This window comes from Protobothrops mucrosquamatus, unplaced genomic scaffold (assembly GCF_001527695.2).
Source record: "Protobothrops mucrosquamatus isolate PMUCROS unplaced genomic scaffold, P.Mucros_1.0 scaffold527, whole genome shotgun sequence".
Lineage (NCBI taxonomy): Eukaryota > Metazoa > Chordata > Lepidosauria > Squamata > Viperidae > Protobothrops > Protobothrops mucrosquamatus.
The window spans coordinates 468,877-486,151 of record NW_015386835.1 but is presented as its reverse complement, the minus strand read 5'-3'; the positions used below and the strand labels follow the sequence as shown (position 1 = coordinate 486,151).

General features: G+C 38.3%; 1 protein-coding gene across 2 annotated transcripts in view; it reads right to left on the bottom strand.

Annotated features, from left to right (window-relative positions):
- Window positions 1-17,114, bottom strand: part of TBCE (tubulin folding cofactor E) — a 27,021-nt gene extending 9,907 nt beyond the window's left edge. For both annotated transcript variants that reach the window (XM_015816912.2, XM_015816913.2), the window contains exons 1-11: window positions 16,921-17,114; window positions 15,477-15,615; window positions 9,745-9,829; window positions 7,557-7,748; window positions 6,830-6,918; window positions 5,701-5,800; window positions 4,791-4,893; window positions 3,755-3,831; window positions 1,170-1,265; window positions 576-640; window positions 429-493 (exon numbers count right to left, since the gene is read on the bottom strand). In XM_015816912.2, the coding sequence (XP_015672398.1) occupies window positions 429-493; window positions 576-640; window positions 1,170-1,265; window positions 3,755-3,831; window positions 4,791-4,893; window positions 5,701-5,800; window positions 6,830-6,918; window positions 7,557-7,748; window positions 9,745-9,829; window positions 15,477-15,576 (972 nt within the window). In that variant the 5' untranslated portion in view covers window positions 15,577-15,615; window positions 16,921-17,114. The remainder of the gene's footprint in view (window positions 1-428; window positions 494-575; window positions 641-1,169; window positions 1,266-3,754; window positions 3,832-4,790; window positions 4,894-5,700; window positions 5,801-6,829; window positions 6,919-7,556; window positions 7,749-9,744; window positions 9,830-15,476; window positions 15,616-16,920) is intronic.
- Between the last annotated feature and the right edge of the window lie 161 nt (window positions 17,115-17,275).

The window sequence follows — 17,275 nt, the reverse complement described above, 5'->3', positions numbered from 1 at the left end:
AGTTATGCAAAACTTCCTTAGTGCAATGATTTAGATACCAATCTTACCATTTATTAAAATAAAACTTAGGCATTATGATAAAACTATAAATTACAAAATTAACTTCATGGCACAAAGAAAACAAAATGTGTTAAATATTTTGATTATATTTAAAGCTGCAATCTATTACAATTTCAGTCTGGCAATGCTTATATTGGTGAGCAAATTCCCATTGACTTAGGGAATAATAGCAGGTCACATGGTGGATATAGTAATGGTTATACTTTGTATACTAATTGCCAGACAAATATAAAACCCAAATAGTCTGGCAAGAAATTATGCTACCTTACTGTGCATTTTTATAAATGATTGACATTTAAAAAGTTAAAAACTGTAGTTAAGTGAAGAGAATTGAATTCAGAACCCAATTCACGACATAGGCAACTTACTTTTGCTATTCTATTGTCTTTTAATATAAGATGAGTTAATGAAGGAAACATTCTAGTCTTGTAACCTGTAAAAGAGAAGAATAAATTGGTGAAACAATAGTGAAAAATTAAATTACAAGCATATATAAGAGCATTTAATTTACATACCAAAAGTTGCATCAGGAAAGTACATAGAATAAATTTCATTGTTTGAAAGTATTAATCTTTCTAACCTGAAATGTAGAAGACAAACCATTAAAATACAAGCCAATAATTTGGATTTCATATCTAATAAATTGCTGTAAATCTGAAATTAGCATTTTGTTGTATTAAGTCAAATCAGAATGCAAGATACAGGTTGTAATTAAGATCCTTTATTGTAAGGGTATAATGAAATGAAAAATAAGTCAAATAAAATAGAATAAAAACAAAAATTGAAATATTTTTTTGAAAAAATAAAAGCAGAAACTATTATGTTATCATAGTCTGCAGGCCCTGTATTTGAGGATTCCTAAATAAATACAGTCATGTAACAATTTTTGGAGCTCTGATGAAAATAGTTTGGCAGAAAACTAAAACATCAGTTTCATCACTATACAGGTTTGGTTCAATACAGAGGTAGAGTGTGTAATGTACCATGACTAAGAGATTAAGAAAATAGTAGGATCATAGTCCACTCTGAAGAAAAATGTATTTTGCTGGATATACACCAACAAAGTTACACTGACACTGAGATTAACAGTAGTGCTGTACAACAGTTACCTGGGAAGATCCGCAATTAGATGAAGTTGATTTTCATCAGTTAACTGGTTATTAGAAAGGTCTAGCCATTTCAGATTCTGGAGGACATCAATAGGACTGCAAGGAAAACTCCTTATTTAAAACTTTATAATATTATAACTTTACAATTAAAAAATAGAAAATACAGTTCCATTCTTATTTTATCTGTTTGCTACCCTATATCAGTGATGGCGAACTTTTTAGAGACCGAGTGTCCAAACTGCAACCCAAAACCCACTTATGCATCGTCGAGTGCCAGGTGGGTGTGGCCCATTGGCTGGGTGAGGCCCATTGGATGGGCGTGGCTGTGGTGGTAATGGCAGATTGGGTGGGACTAAAAAGTTCAATCAATCAATTCCAACTTTGCAAAATCTTTTTTTTTCCTGTGAGAAGTTGAAATTGACTGATTGAACCTTTTTTTTTTGCACACGGCGGCGGAGGCCTAAAGCGAAAAGGTTTTATAAAACCCAGCTGAAGGCCTAGGACTGGGGCGACAGTGTGCGTGCCCACAAAGAGAGTTCTGAGTGATGCCTCTGGCACCCGTGCCATAGGTTCGCCACCACTGCCCTATATCATATAGAAATCATTTTCTGCTTTGACTACTTTTTAATTTTAATAGTTTAGAAGAGCTGGGAAGATGTGGCTTTGCTGAGGGAGATTGAGACCTCTTGCCATCTTTTAGCTTTATCTTTTATTAATTTTACTGTAATTTCCTTGTCTGATTGTTGAGAGCTGTCCAGAGTGATTGAGATTTATCATACTATCGTTCATACTTTGTACTGTTTTCTTGTTATTTTACACTGGAGTATAATGATCACAGATCATAATACATCCAAGTTTATCTCTATTAAACCATATATATTTGATCCTAAAATACTAGTAAAGTATACAAACACCGTCACAAAAATAATTTGTTCTAATTCAGTGCTTTCTATTCTGACAGTATTATAATTCAAGGTATTTCTACCAGCATATACAGACTTGACACCAGATTCTTTCTGAACTATTAACTCTTCTAAATCACAAAAGTTCCACACCAAAATATATATAGTGCCTGATCAAATAACCTACATAGCTTTTATTGAAAGACTTTTTAATTGCCATGCCAGCCTTGTTTCAGCCTAACATCTGATGAGATGACCTTGTTTGTATACCATAGTGGAAGTTTAGTTGATGGAGAGAGAAAAATAAGGCCTTCTGGGTGCAGTATCTCAGGAATTGTAAATTTAATCTGAAATTCTGGTTTAGATAGTGTGCTTGTTTGCTTGTTTAATTTATCCCTTCCCTGTAATTGTTTCATGCAATTTTGAAAATGCATTGTGGTTCACTACTCTAAATGTATACATTCTAAAGAAGTGGAATATAATTTTCATTTAAATAAGTGCTTTTTTATCCATAAATTTCAGTTATCTTAACAATCCTTTTCTTCTTTACTAATATAAACAGAGCATCAGGAAAACATCAATATAAAACCAAATAGTCATTACAAGTGAAAAATACTAAACCTTAAAGGAAAACAAAACCAAAAGTATTACACATTTTTTACTGTTTCTACTAATAAAACTCCACTGATGCAGTTGAAGATAATTCAAGATCTTAAAGATTAGAGGTACTTGGTTCTATATACAATAGTTTTTACAGACTGTACTATACCTGGAAGGGCTATTATCACACAACCCACAGTTTAATAGCAAGGTGGACAGATAAAACAGTGGACCTACTCTGAACTACACATATCTTTTATCACCATTTACTTCCCCTAGTCTACTCAAAGGCAATTTCCTGCTTCTGATCTTGATTTATGGCTTTTCTCAAATCAGGATAGAAGGTGGGGATATCATAATGAAATGATATTGAACACTGAACGTCAGCAAACCACCCTTAATTTACATATTAATTAATGGATAGTCAACATGTTTGTAATAATATTTTAAACAGAGCAAATGTTCTTTTACTCGAAGATGTTTTTATATATAAAAATAAGGTATATATGCCTAGGATTATATCTATACACATAAACGAAGTCCAATGCTTACAGTCACACCAATCAGTATGGTTCATAATTAAATATTTCAGGCCATGCTGAAAATATGCAATATAGAGTCCTTGCTTACTACTTGTTTGGCAATACTTTGAAATTATGACAATGAAAAAGGAGATTCGTGACTGGTTCTTGAAGTTATGAGCATCGTAGTGTTCCTGTGGTCACATGATTGCAATTTGGGCACTTGCCAATCAAAAGACATTAATGAGTTGCAGTGTGCTACAGTCAAATGGTTGCCATTTGTGACCATCACAGCCAGCCTCTGACAAGCAACGCCAATAGGGAAGCTGGCAGGAAATTGTAAGTCGCACACATGTGACGTCCCCCTTGATGACTGTGATTCATTTAATGACTGCAGCTGGAACTGACAAACTGATGTTGTAAGTTGGCCCATTCATGTGATGTTTCACTTTAGCACTGCATCATTTAACAATGGAGTTGGCAGTCCCAATTTTGTTGGTAAGTGGGGTCTACCTGAATCATATTTGCAAAACAGTGGCTGTATGAATAATTACTCTCATACCTTTTTAAAAGTGAAATGCTATTGGAAGCAAGGTACAGTTCTTCAAGAGCTGGCCACCCTGTAGCACATAAAAGAACCTAATGGGAAAACACCATTTAGTCCAAACAGCAAATTTCACTTGCCTTCGTAGGCATAGGACACATTAAAATCAAATTATACCAACTTTATAAACTTATTTCAATAATATTCAGAGCTATCTTGAAATGTATTTCATGGTCAGGGGACCTATTTTCAATAATAAAAAAAAATCAGTTTCTTCCTTGGAAGGGATGTTGAGTTCAACATCTTACTAGAGATAAATGCAGAGAACTTGGCATCAAACACATTCATGTCATAACAGAAAAAATGAGAGAACAGTGAAGACCTGGGGAACCACATTTCATGGTACTCCCCATACTTTGAAATGGTAGCTTCTAGAGATAGAAAGGAGGGAAATTAAATAGGAAACTCTACTGAGCACTTCATGAGTAAGATGGGAAATCTTTGAAACCAGTTATTCACTGATCAGAGGCATTGGCTTGAGATGGGCACCTAGAGATATTAAATAAATAATTAACTTTTAAAAAGCTCTACATCTAACTCAGAAAGGCTGGAAAACATTTCAGCAGTTGAAAAAAAAAAGTGCATATCTGCATAATGGGAAGAGGAATATCTGCTATCATGACATGCAAAGCTAGTAGAATTACATCATTTTATTGGAAAATCTATTGTTCTTTTTATTTTTCCAGGATGCAATTTAGGCAAAGTTTACGTAGTGTCAATACAATTGACACAATTGATGAGGCAAAATGTGGATACATTTTCCCCTCAGTTTTCATAAGTAATATCCTACAGGAACTAGAGGAAGAATAAATTATGATAATAGTTAAAGAACAGGTAAGGAATCTGGCTAAGAAAAAAATTCATGTATAAACTTTTGCAAAGATTGCATATTTTATAAGAATGTTGGCTTATATATCTTTTAGTGTTTTATAAGAATTACAAATGATATGATTAAGAAATAACCATAAGCTTTCAAACACCAAAACTGTATTACCTCAGTCCATGTCACTCCAGTCTGATTAAGTGCCAAAACTCTGAGTTTGCAAAATGTTTGTGAAGCAGGTGGTAGAACAGATGGAAATTTCATTTTGTTTTCACTATTCCAAAATTGAGGAAAAAATACCACATTAGAAAATGGAACAAATATAGTACATCAATCTTTCTATTATAATTTAAGACAAAGTTATATTAGATCTTCTTTTACATTTCTCTTGAGTTATCATTTTTGATTACATTGGTCTCCCAATGTCAGAAACAAATGCAGAGTTAGACACTGAAATTTCAGAGATGTAACATAACTTTCAAGTCATATTAAATCTATGGCATTAGTTTAAGGCGTAAGATCCTAACTCCAGAATCAAATTATAGACAGAAGTTTTGTTTCTAAAATAAAGAAAAAGCCCCATATTGGTGGTGCACATATATTCTGAAAAGGAATTCATCCTTTGCTATGTAAGGATGGCACCCAAGGGAATTAAAGAAAAAAATAATAATTTGAGGAGGATGCTAAAAACTAGCAGGGACCACAATGTAAAGTGAGTATTGGTACCATTAACATATATATTTAAAATGATTTTACACTATTTGATACAGACAAAGGATTGGCTTTAAAGTTCTCTTTCACAAACGGAAAGGCTCTTTCATTTTCCAGAAGGGCAGAAATCCAGTAGAGACTATCACTGGAAGAATGGAAGAGGAAAATGTGATTTTTCTATGATTTCCTTGTGGAACCTTGTATTGTTCAAGGAAACTCTAATCAAGGGAAAAGCTGGAGCAGTTTTTCTTTGGGCACACTGAAAAAAGAGGAATCAGAAAAAATTGTCTTACTCATTTGATCCAAGAAAAAAATACCCCCAAACAGAAATCTAAGCACATCTACACATTATGAAATTATTTGTGAATACCTGAGATTAAGTGTTTCTAAATTTTCAATTTGGCAGGCAATAGCTAACACTTCTTTCCAAGATGACAAAAGATTTTTTGATAAATTTATCTGCCGAATATCTGAGCAAATATATTTAAGAAAAATATTGCAATAAATACGATAAATAAATACGATCTTGCATTATGCTAGGTTAAGGATTCCATGACTCAAGAAATACCAAAGTTCAAATAGGGAGAAGATAATAAGGGACCATGTGGGGACAGGTTAGTCATAGCAAGCAGAGCTACAGATTGGCCCACTTTGTGCACATGGCAGCACCAGCCACACCTAATATTCTTCCCATTTTTTTCTGAGAAGAGATAGATTTAAAAAATGGGGGGGGGACAGTCTTAACCCTATTGCACAGCTTATATATAAAATGGCAAGGAAACTGCACTATCCATTTTTGGTCAGAGGAATTGTATAAAGGACTCCAGGATATATCCATAAACTCAAGAGAATTTAGATCAGACATTAATTTTAACATTCCCACAGAGAACTTGTATTTTTTGATAGTATGGGTATTGTCATTTTTGTAATTTTAGCCATGAAAATCAGCATTATTTTTAATATGTTTATGCCAATTGAAAACAAGATTACTTTCTACTCATTTTTATATAGGGTTCATTTTGTATAATCTTTTTATATTAAACATTTTCCATTTTATTTTCTTGATACATCGAATGGTTTAATTTTATCCCGCATTCCCAGAAATATATTTTATTTAAAATCAGCTGTTTTAAAATACATTACTTTTATAATTTATTTGAGGTGTATTTTTCAAAGACATCCTCATCTATTTTCTCAGTAATGGAACATATTACTTCCATATGCTGTTTAGGTTACCGCCACTAGAATGTACTTTTTCTCTGTATTATCTTCAAAATTTGCCTCAATGCTTTTCAGCACTTTTAAAGGGCACAGTGGACTGTGGTCATGGAAAATGCTACTATATTTCACACTGTTTTTCAAAAGTCTTTAATTTTAGAGTACTAATAATGTTGTCTAAGGAAGTTTCCTGTACTTATAACCTCATCTAATTCTTGAAATCAATACTATGTTTCAGACCACATACTGTATAAGCAGTTTGACAATAAGAAAAAGGATACTAGGGCATGATTTTCTGATTTCTTCTTCTTGACCTGCAAGACTCACGGCACATGCATCCACTGAAATGTCACTTAAGGTATTCAATTGCCTACAAAAAAAAGTGTCTCATTGGAAAAGCATTGTCCTTTTTTTGTCTTTATCAAGAGTGAAGTATCAAGGTATTTTTTTGACAGACAGAAAAGAGAGCTAGGCAAGGTGATGCAAAGATGGCAAAATGCTGTTGAAGTAGAAAATATTCAAGCAAAAAGAAAATGAAACCCAAGGAAAAAGGGTTATATGCTTTCCCTCCAAGCTTCATTGCCTTACTTTACTTAAGATAAAGATATTAATATTTCAAGATCAATTACTGAGTTTTTCTAATCAAAGGCCTGCTGAAATCCTGCATACTGCCAAATCAGCAGGAGCAACAGAAGCCCTTCTGAGATGAGTCTTTTATGCTACTGTTCTGTAGCACCAAAGACACAGCGCCACTATAACAAAGTATATTTCTGAGAGAGAAGATGCTATAATCAATGCATACAACAAATAAACAGCTACAGGATAAATCTAAAAAATAAGACAGTAAAATTGTAGAAAAGTTGCACAAGGACAAGAATTGTAATAGAGTGTGATATAAACATATGAATACATTAGTAGCATCAATAACTGGGCAACAGAACATTCTAATAGTATGGGAATATATTCAAACATTCTGGTGCTGCTCATTTTCAGGGGAACTGTACTTGCTTTAGTTTTTCTTTAATGGAATCAAATCCAACTGTTTCTACAGTTTTCCTTCCAATTACTAATGACAGTGCTGTTTCACTCTCTGGATCATGCTCATTTTCATTCAATCCATACTTCTTTTTAACGGCGGAAAGGAAATCTACTCCAAAATTTGCCTTGTTTGGGCGAATGAAGGATCCACCTGTAGGATGCCTGGAAGGAAAGTGACAACAGTTTTTTAAAAAGCGTTTATAAAACATCTTATTCAAGAAACAGATGATTCCAGATGATCTGTTCCAGAATAAAAAATGCATGTGTTTTAGCTGATGTTCCGGGTATAGATCAAATCAGGGCTGATTTGTTTCCGATACGGTCTTGAAACAGTTGGGAGGAATTACAAATATTTTTCAAGTTCTGTTTTAGCTGCCATATTTGCATTCTCCAATTTGGTCCAGAGTGGTTAAACAGAAAAACACTAGTACAGGGGTCCCCAACCCCCGGTCCGTGGACTGGCACCAGTCCGCACAAATAAAGCCCCATCCACAGGATGCATGCAGTACGTAAAACCACGTCCCCTCTGGTCAATGGAAAAACCTTTCTCCACGGCACTGGTCCCTGGTGCCCAAAAGGTTGGGGACCTCTGCACTAGTACAATAAATTCATATTATATAAAGTAATAATGTTCTGTGAAATCTTGAATTCTGAGTTAGCGCGTACTAGCGCGTCTTCATAGTAAAGGCAGCTTAAAAATGGTGAAGGTCAGCTGGCATGGGGGTGTGTGGCTGCTTCACACCCTTTGGACCTCCCAGGCATTTGGAGCTTCCAGCAGGGAAGCTGCTTTGTGTTCTGTGTGGAGACTTCTTGGTTTTCAGCCCTTAGTAGGGGGTGGCTGATTTCTTGTCCCACTGTGGAAGCTTCCCAAGGGTTTTGTGCTTCCTGGGTGTGACACCTTTTCGCTGCACTGCTGGATCAGGCTGGGGCAACTACAGCTTCTTTTCCTTTTCCGTAACTTGCACTTGACCTGCACTGGGACTCCCAGAGACTCCCCCACCTCTGAGGTGCTCCACTCTCTGCTTAATGACCCACATGGCTACTTAACAACCATGCCTTGGAAAGCCATGATGCAGTTGTAAAACTGAGTCCTCATATGGTTACCCTCTTAATGTCTTCAACGACTTATGACCAACATTTCAGACTCAGTTGTGGGTGTAAGTTGAAGACTACTTGTTTCACTTTTCGAAATGTGCAAACCAATCAGCACTAGCCAAGAAGGGTAGAACATTGCCCTTGAAGTGCCTCACAACTTTGTGGTCTATTCTGCTTTTTTTAAATTGATCATCATCTCATGAATCTACAAATTTAGCTACCTTTCCAATTTTTTTCATCATTTCCTCACTCTACAGACGTTGATTTGGCAGTTTCTGTTGTGGTTTCATATACAGATTGGCAAATTTGCTCCTCCTTTTTCTGGATGTACTGTATTGCTAAATCATTAACACTGAACTCACAGCCAACAGCAATGTAAGTCATACTTGAAGAATGCCTATCTAGCATGCATATTTTCTCTTAAGGCTCACCAGAGTCTCTTTGCATTTCAGAACATTAGGCTCAGGGAGCCATTTTAACCACTAAGATCACCAGTATAAAAGAAGTCATGCACAGAATGGCAACTCAAAATTTTTGTTGTTCTGCACATGAACACATCATGAATATTGTTTTGAGGTTACAAATACGTTTTTATGAATAGGAGAATTCATAAATATGTACTTATTTGTATAATTAATCTACTGCTTTGAAGTATGTGTTTGTGTATTCTGTGCATGTGCTTGGGTGATATTCAGCATTATTTTACAAAATAATCTTCAAAGCTCTGAAAGTCCCATAATCAAAAGAAAAAAGGGCAAAATTAAACTTAAATATCTGGCATGGGAAAAAACAAACTACTTAAATAAGTTGTTTGATCCCCAGTAATTCAAATAAATTAGGCAGTTGGCTGAAAATTTCAAAAAGATTCAGTAAAGGCAATAAACATCATTCTACATTGCTAAGGTTAACTGGTGCAAAAATACAATGCATTCAAGTTACTGCATGCCAGGTAATATTATTAAGAGTCAAAGGAAAATATTAATCTTATTGCCTGATTCATTTGTAATTTGCATATGCTATTTATTTGTTGAAAAGGGAAAACTGCATTTCAGGATTAACTAACCTGCATTTGAAATACTGTATTCCTTCGTGGCTACCATTATGTTTTCCTCTTTCATGGTTGTCCCATTCAACTCCAAGCCAATTTCCTAATATTATAAACATAAATGCTTTATAAATGCAACTTTCAAAATGGTTCAGCAATAAAATCTATTTAAGGTCTTAATAGCTACTCAGGTGATTTGATCTGTTCTCTCTGTGCTCAAAATTGCATAGTCTGCCTCTTTCTTATGAAATTACTTTTATATTGACAGAAGGGCTACTTCTAAATTTTAAAAAGCTACACTATCATAAATGTATAAAACTTATATCATAACATCCACAAGTCTGATTTGGAAAAAGAATATTCTAATAGAGCAACTGCTTCAGAGATACTTCCTGTGTAGCAGTAGGGTTTGTCTCAAGCTCTGTAACAACGACTTCCATAATTGTTAGTAATTCAACTACATAATTAGCAGAAGAACTGAGTTTTCTAATAATACATAAAATGTAACAAAGTTTCAGCACGTTTAGGTTGCAACAATAAGACTGATGAATTAACATTTTCATTTTAAAGAGACAACGATTTATTTTGACACTTGGACCTAATTGCCAAAATGAACCTTTTCAACTCTGTGATTTTAGCGTTCTGTTTGTTTATTTATTGCCACATTTATTGTTTTTATAAGTAACTCAAGGCAGTGAACATAAGTAATACTCCTTTCTCTTCCTATTTTCCCCATAACAACCTTGTGTGGTCAGGAGGGTTGAGAGAGAAGTAACTGGCCCAAAGTCACCAAGCCGGCTTTCATACTTAAGGCGTTTTCCTAGAGGCTTTTCAAAAACTACACATAAAGTTTAAATCACCTAGAATAAACTCAGGTTGAAGGCTTAAGCTTCAGTATGTAGTGCACTGTTTTTCAAGTTGAGGAGACAACTTCTTGACTTAAATTACAGTTTTAAATTTTAATGAGTCTTCCTTCTGAATAATCTGTACTGAAAGTATCTCTAACATTTATTTTGCTTCAGATTACTTTGTATCTGCTATGGTATCACTGCATTTCTGTCAGTGTTTATCAAACTGAAATACGCTTCCAGATTCATTGAGGACTTCTTTTCATTAAAAACACGGTATGAAGACTCAAAGCTCTTTTTCAAAGAGTTATCAGGTTGCGTGATTCATAATTCATAATTCTAGCATCCACTTTGAAGAGCACAAGGGTAAGCCATTTTAAAAGAACAGTTTAGGCTGAGGGCTATATTTTTCAGCTATTAATTCAAAATATCCCAACTTGTAAGCAAACAAAAGAAATATTTACACTAACACATTTGTATCTGAACTCAAAAGTAGAAAAAAGTTGGAAAGGAAATATCTGGCAGTCAAACATGGCAAAAAGAAGACTGATTTAGTTTATACAGCTTCTAGTTAAGATGGTGGAGGGAGCAGGCGCTTCAGAATGACTGTCCTTGTGATTTTATGCTAGCTTTGTTTTTTGTTTGCTATGTACATGCCCGGTGACACTCACCTGAAGGGAGGTTAGACTGCTGGATTAGACTCCCTGGCCCAATCTAGATTTTCTCAGTGGGAGAACTGGGCAGAGGTCAGAAGTACTTGCTGTTTTGAGCCGCTAACCATGCCTGCTATGCCCACCACATTTGCCATGCTTGGGAACTGGGTGACTTTTTAAAATTAGACTGTGGCATTTCTCACATTCTCAGACTGGCCTAACTATTTCTGAGGCATCCATTACTGCAGCGACCTATTTGGGCTGGAGAAGCCCTCAGGCTATTTCCCAGAGGAGGAAAATGTCTATCATGCCAACTGGTGGTGGGTTTTTGGACTGCCTAGCTGCTTCTGTGGAGTGTGGTGTTGAAGGGAGCCCAGGATTGGGGGTGAGTTTAAAGAAATGTTTAAGAGCTGGACTTGGGGTTTCCCACTGTTGTCTGACTAACTCCTCCTTTTCTCTCGTTCCCCTGAGTGAGAATCAGTGGTGGATTTGGTGGTGGTGAATGGAAAGAAAGCCTCTCACAGCTAGTGGAAGCAGAAGGGGAGGAGTGTCCTTGGATACTAGTGGGTACGAGTGCGTTGATTCCTTCCTCTAGGTGAGAGCTGAAGGACGATTTGACAAAGGTGAAGGAGGGAGCCCTTGCCCATTGGTGGAAGCAGCAAGGGAAGGTCTTGCATTAAGAGTGTGTTTGTGTGTATGCTGTGGGGTTGTGGGGAAGTGACTGCTGGCTACTCTGCACTTGTAAATGTTTCAGGGTGCCTGGCTTTCCCTGGATACTTGGCAAAGACAGTAGGCGATTCCCCGGGTCTGGGATCTAAAGAGCTTGGATAAGGGGATGGAGTTACTGTTTGAGGTCTGGAGGCAGGCCAAAGTACTATGGTGGTGATGGGCATGGAGAGTTAAGGTGGGAGACATTGAGGGGGCCACTCTCCGGAACCAGGAATCCATTGTTTTGGAGTTCCAAGTTCCAGCTTCTTGATCTCAGCCCGAATGCCCTTTCAATGGACTTTCAATGACCTTGGTCTCTGGTTGCTACTGCTAAATGCCGTGTCAGTTTATAATAACCCCACTTGTCTATGATTTGATTGTGGATGAGAGGGCTGACCAGGCATATATTACCAAGACCTAGCTGGGTTCAGAAGAGCGAGTTTCCCTTCCTGAAATTTGTCTTGAGTTTTGAGTGTGACATCAACCAAGACTCTACAGCAGGAGTGGGGTGATTGTCACCAGGGAATCTCTTACAGCTTTCAGGGGAACTGTTCCACTCGTCCCCACTTGTGGAACTCTGGTCATTAAGTTGGACTTTAGGGATCATTTGGAAATGCTACTGTTGTACTAATCTCCTGCTGCATAGCAACTTCCCTGCCTGAGTTCTTTGACTCTGTTTCTGGATTGGCAATGGAATTCCCCAATGTCTTGCTTTGGGGGGACTTTAATCTTCCTTCCATAGGAATGGAGTGAGGTGGCTTTGACTTCCAAGATAATGATGGCCAGTCCAGGGTCTTCCAGAGCCTGACTCGAAACAGTGGTCACACTCTGGATTTGGTGTTCCTGTTGGAGCAGTGGCAAAGTGATCTGAAATTGGAGGAGGTCTCTCCTTTGTCATGGCTGGATCATGCCCTGATTTCTATGTGATTCCCTAGCACAATCAGGTACCACAGAGAGGTTGGACCCAGCCCTAATGATTGATGGATCCAGAGCAGTTTCAATATGAATTGGAGGTTATCCCTATTGGTCTGCTACACGGACCATCTGAAGTCTCGGCTGCCAATTAGAAAAAGGGAACGACTGAGGCTTTGGACTGGATGCCTATGTGATCTCTTCCCAATGGGGGATTCCAGCACTTTCTGTTGTTTACAGATGAGTTGAGGAAGATGAAATGAGAGAAGAGATGACTAGAGTATTACTGGTTCTCAATAAAGGACGAACTCAACTGAACATGGGTTAGACCCCACTTTGTGGTAGTAAGAGTGGCAAAGCACCAGTATTTCTCTGCCCTTATTGCATCTGGAGATTGCAAACCTGCAGCTCTGTTTTGAGTGGGATGGGCCCTCCTAGGCAAGGGGCTTGGAGAACCTCTTACAGGGACAGGCAGCGGAATCTGCACAACATCTGTCAGATAAAGTTGCTTAAATTTGTACCCAATAGAATACTGGCCTTGTCACAGGTCTAGAGGAGATTATTAGGGGGGAGTTTTGCTTGGCTATTTGGGAATGGTTTGAACCTGTGGGACGTAAGGAAATAGATAGAGGCCTCAGGACTATGAACTCAATCACCTGTTCTTTAGATCCTGGCCCCTCCTGGCTTGTCACAGTGGCCTGGGGAGCATTGTGAGTGGGTTCTGGCAGTAGTTAATTTTTCTTTGTTCCTTTTCCTCTTAAAGAGGTTGTGGTTTGTCCCCCGCCTTCAAAAGACATTGCAGAATCCTGGTGAAGGTGATAGGGAAGGTGACCATGGAATAGATTTAGAGGGCCTTGGAGGAAGCAGATTATTTGGATCCTTTTCAATCAGGATTCAGACCTGTGCTTGGTACAGAAATGGTATCCGTCGCGCCTTTAGATGACGCCTGATCTGGGAAGGATGGGGTTATAAGCATCAATACTTGCCCTACTTGACCTTTTGGTGGCTTTTGATACCATCAACCATGGTATCCTTCTGGACTGATTCAGAAGATTCGGAGTGAGCAGCACAGTGCTGTGCCGGTTTGCCTCTTTCCTTCTGGAGCAGTAATCAGTGATGATTGGGAAGGAGAGGTTCTGCCTTCTATCTCTACTATACTGGGTGCCATAGGGTTTGGTGCTTTCTCTGCTCTTAACATCTACATGAGGCTGTTGGGAGAGCTCATCTGTTGCCAATATAACCCGATTATATATTTCCATTCCTGGTAAGTTATGCAATGCTGTGCATATGTTATCCTAGCGTCTGGAGGCAGTGAGGGTCTAGGTGGGCAACAACGGGCTTTAGCTGAACCCTGGAAAGATGAATAGATTTGTATTTTGGGGTCCACTGATTCTAAGACTATACCATCTTTGGTACTGGATGGAGTCACACTACCCCAGGCAGATCTGGTGTGCAACCTGAAAGTCCTTCTAGCCTCATAACTCCTGTTTGATGAACTGATGGCAATTGAAACTACGAGGATCTTTGCACAGCTTTGTCTTGTGCATCAGTTATACCTGTTCCTGGATGGGCAGGCCCGGCTTACAGTCACTCATGCCCTGATCACCTTCAAATTGGACTATTGCAGTGTGCTCCACATGAGGATGCCCTTGTAGAGTATCCGGAAGCTTCAGCTGGTATAGAACACAGTAGTGTGGGAAGTTATGTGTGTTCCTAGAACAGTGCATGCTACACCTCTGCTCCATGAGCTGCACTGGTTGGCAGTTTGCATGTGAGTCCAATTCAAGATGCTGGTTTTAACCTTTAAAGCCCTTCATGCATGGGATGGACTATCTGAGGTATCACCTCTTCCCACTTATATAAGTCCACTCCATTAGACATAGCACAATAGTCATGTTGAGGGTTTCATTGACTGAGGAGCTATATTTGGTGGGTCCCAAGAGACATATCTTCTCTCCCGTGGTGCCCACCTTATCAAATATTCTCCCCCCCCCAAATTAGATTAGCTCCATCTCTTTTGATATTCTGAAGAGCCTTCAAGACCTGCCTATGTTATTAGGCCTAGAGTTCCTAGTCAAAAAGACATGCTTAGATGGTTCCATTGTTAAAGTGGCTATTTTTATCCTCCCTTCGCCTTTATCTTCAGCTTTTATGATATGTACTAATATGAATTTTTATATATGTTTTTAACATTTGTTGTTTTCATCTGATTGTTGTGTGCTCCCCAAAGTTGCTGTTGGTGAGATGGGCGACTATATAGGTTTGATTAATAAATAATACATTCTAAAAGGAATTCAAAGTAACCATTTTATTAGTAGCCCTCACACTATGGAACATGCTATCGCCACACATTTACCTGGCTTTACACCTCCCTGCATTCTGGGAGAGTCCTAAAATCATATTATTTCAACAAACCTCTGGCTACTAATATGATTGTTAATGAACATCAATGTGACTTTTTAAATTGGTGAATATTATGTCTTGTGGAATTTGATTATTAGTGCCATTTTCTCCTTGTGATTGCTCAGAGTCTTGAAGCAACTGATAAATATTACAAAACAAATAAACAGTAAATAATGTCACCCTTTTATTTTACAAAATACATAGGATATAAAAATATTTTTTCTACCTGTTGTAGGAGGAACTTTACCAACATAAAGTACTGTTCCATAGTCTCCATTACAGAGAATTCTTCGACCAACTGCATCAGAAGGAATGGTATCACTCATCAAGAAAAACAGATGAGTTCAGGATATTTCTTTATGGATCTAGGGAAAGAATTAATAGTACTTTTGAAATATTATGCCATTCATGAAATTAATCACATACAGTACATTATATCTAGGTTCAAACTGAGCAAGATTCCTAGTGACTAAAGTCAGTAGCCATGCCATTTTTGGGTATCAATACATTATTCTGGGATGTTTGGTTTTACATCTAAAGGATCCTGCTTCTTTTCTAAACCCAAGAAAGGTCATCCATGTACTGCCACCTACTGAGACAATAGTACATATACTTTACATCATCTACCTTAAGGAATTAAAACTGAAAATGGATAAAGAGCTTATTAAAAACTTAACAGCAAAATGAGTAAAATCTAGTTATCAAATAATCTTGCAGTAATTCCAAGAAACTGTATAGTAATACCTCTATCAATATTTGGGTCTTTACAGGATAGCCAGTTTACTGTCCCATGTAATAAGGATGAGGGTGAGTTTGCTAAAATTAAGCTAAAATGCAATTTTACTATGAATTACACCACAGCATAACAGGTACTGATTACTCCCCAATGTCTTGAAATGCAAGAAATTTGTCAAATAAAGTATTAGCATTTCTGACATCAAGAGCCAAAAAGAAGGGTTTTGTGGGTGTGCAATGTTCAAAGAACTTATTCCTACATTTCCCTCCTCCCTCCGGACGACTTCAATTTTGAATCCTGAATTTTTTTAACATCCTGAATTTTTTTTTCATACATAGTGAACTAAAAGTCTATGTCAGTGTTTCTCAACCTTGACAATTTTAAGGCAAGTGGACTTCAACTCCCAGAATTCCACAGCCAGCAGTGCTGGCTGTGGAATTCTGGGAGTTGAAGTCCACATGCCTTAAAATTGTCAAGGTTGAGAAACACTGGTCTATGTTGTTTGAGGGCCAGTTACAATGAAAATCACATCCCGTTTCTAGGAATCCGAGCATCTTTAAAGAGAAAAACCAAGCCTCCCATCCGAATGAAGGCGAATATGCGTGTCCCAGGATAATGTTGCAGGATCCGATCTAGGTCGGTCACCGGGACCAGAGGTTTTGTCTTCCGAGTTGGAGCCCCTCTTTATTTAAGCACATACTCTGCTAGAGAGAGGTGGTTCCCTGAAGAGGGGCTCCAGCACGACTCGGAAAGCTCTGGTCCCGGTAACTGAAAAAGATCGGATCTTGCATCCCATCCGAGTTTACAGCCGCCGGGAGACAGAGCTCAGTGGCACACCGCTGACAGCGCCACAGTTCCAGAGCAGGGACCCAGGGACGGTAGGCACGTCGGATTATAAGACAACAGAGAGCGGAGCAGAAGACTCGGGACTCACAGGAAGAAAGCAAAGACAGGAGGCAGGCACGGAAGGGACCCGCCACTCGAATAGAAGAGGCTGTCGAAGCGAACAGAGATTCAGTGACGCGCCGGCTTCAACCTTTCCGCGTCCTCCTCGGCTTTCTCACCGGCCTCGGCCGGCCTCACTCTGGTAGCGAGAAAGACAAGCCCCACTCCTTACGCCTAGACCGCTCTTCCGCCCGATGGAGGGAAAATGCGCCACCGGGGCCTGTTGGCGCAGGCGCGAGCTCCTCCCCTCCTCCCGTTTCGAGAAAGCCCTCTTCGTCTCTCTCCCCCTCCATTTTCTCATTCTCCTCTTCGCCCTCGCGAGGCATCTCGGGAGCTGTAGTAGC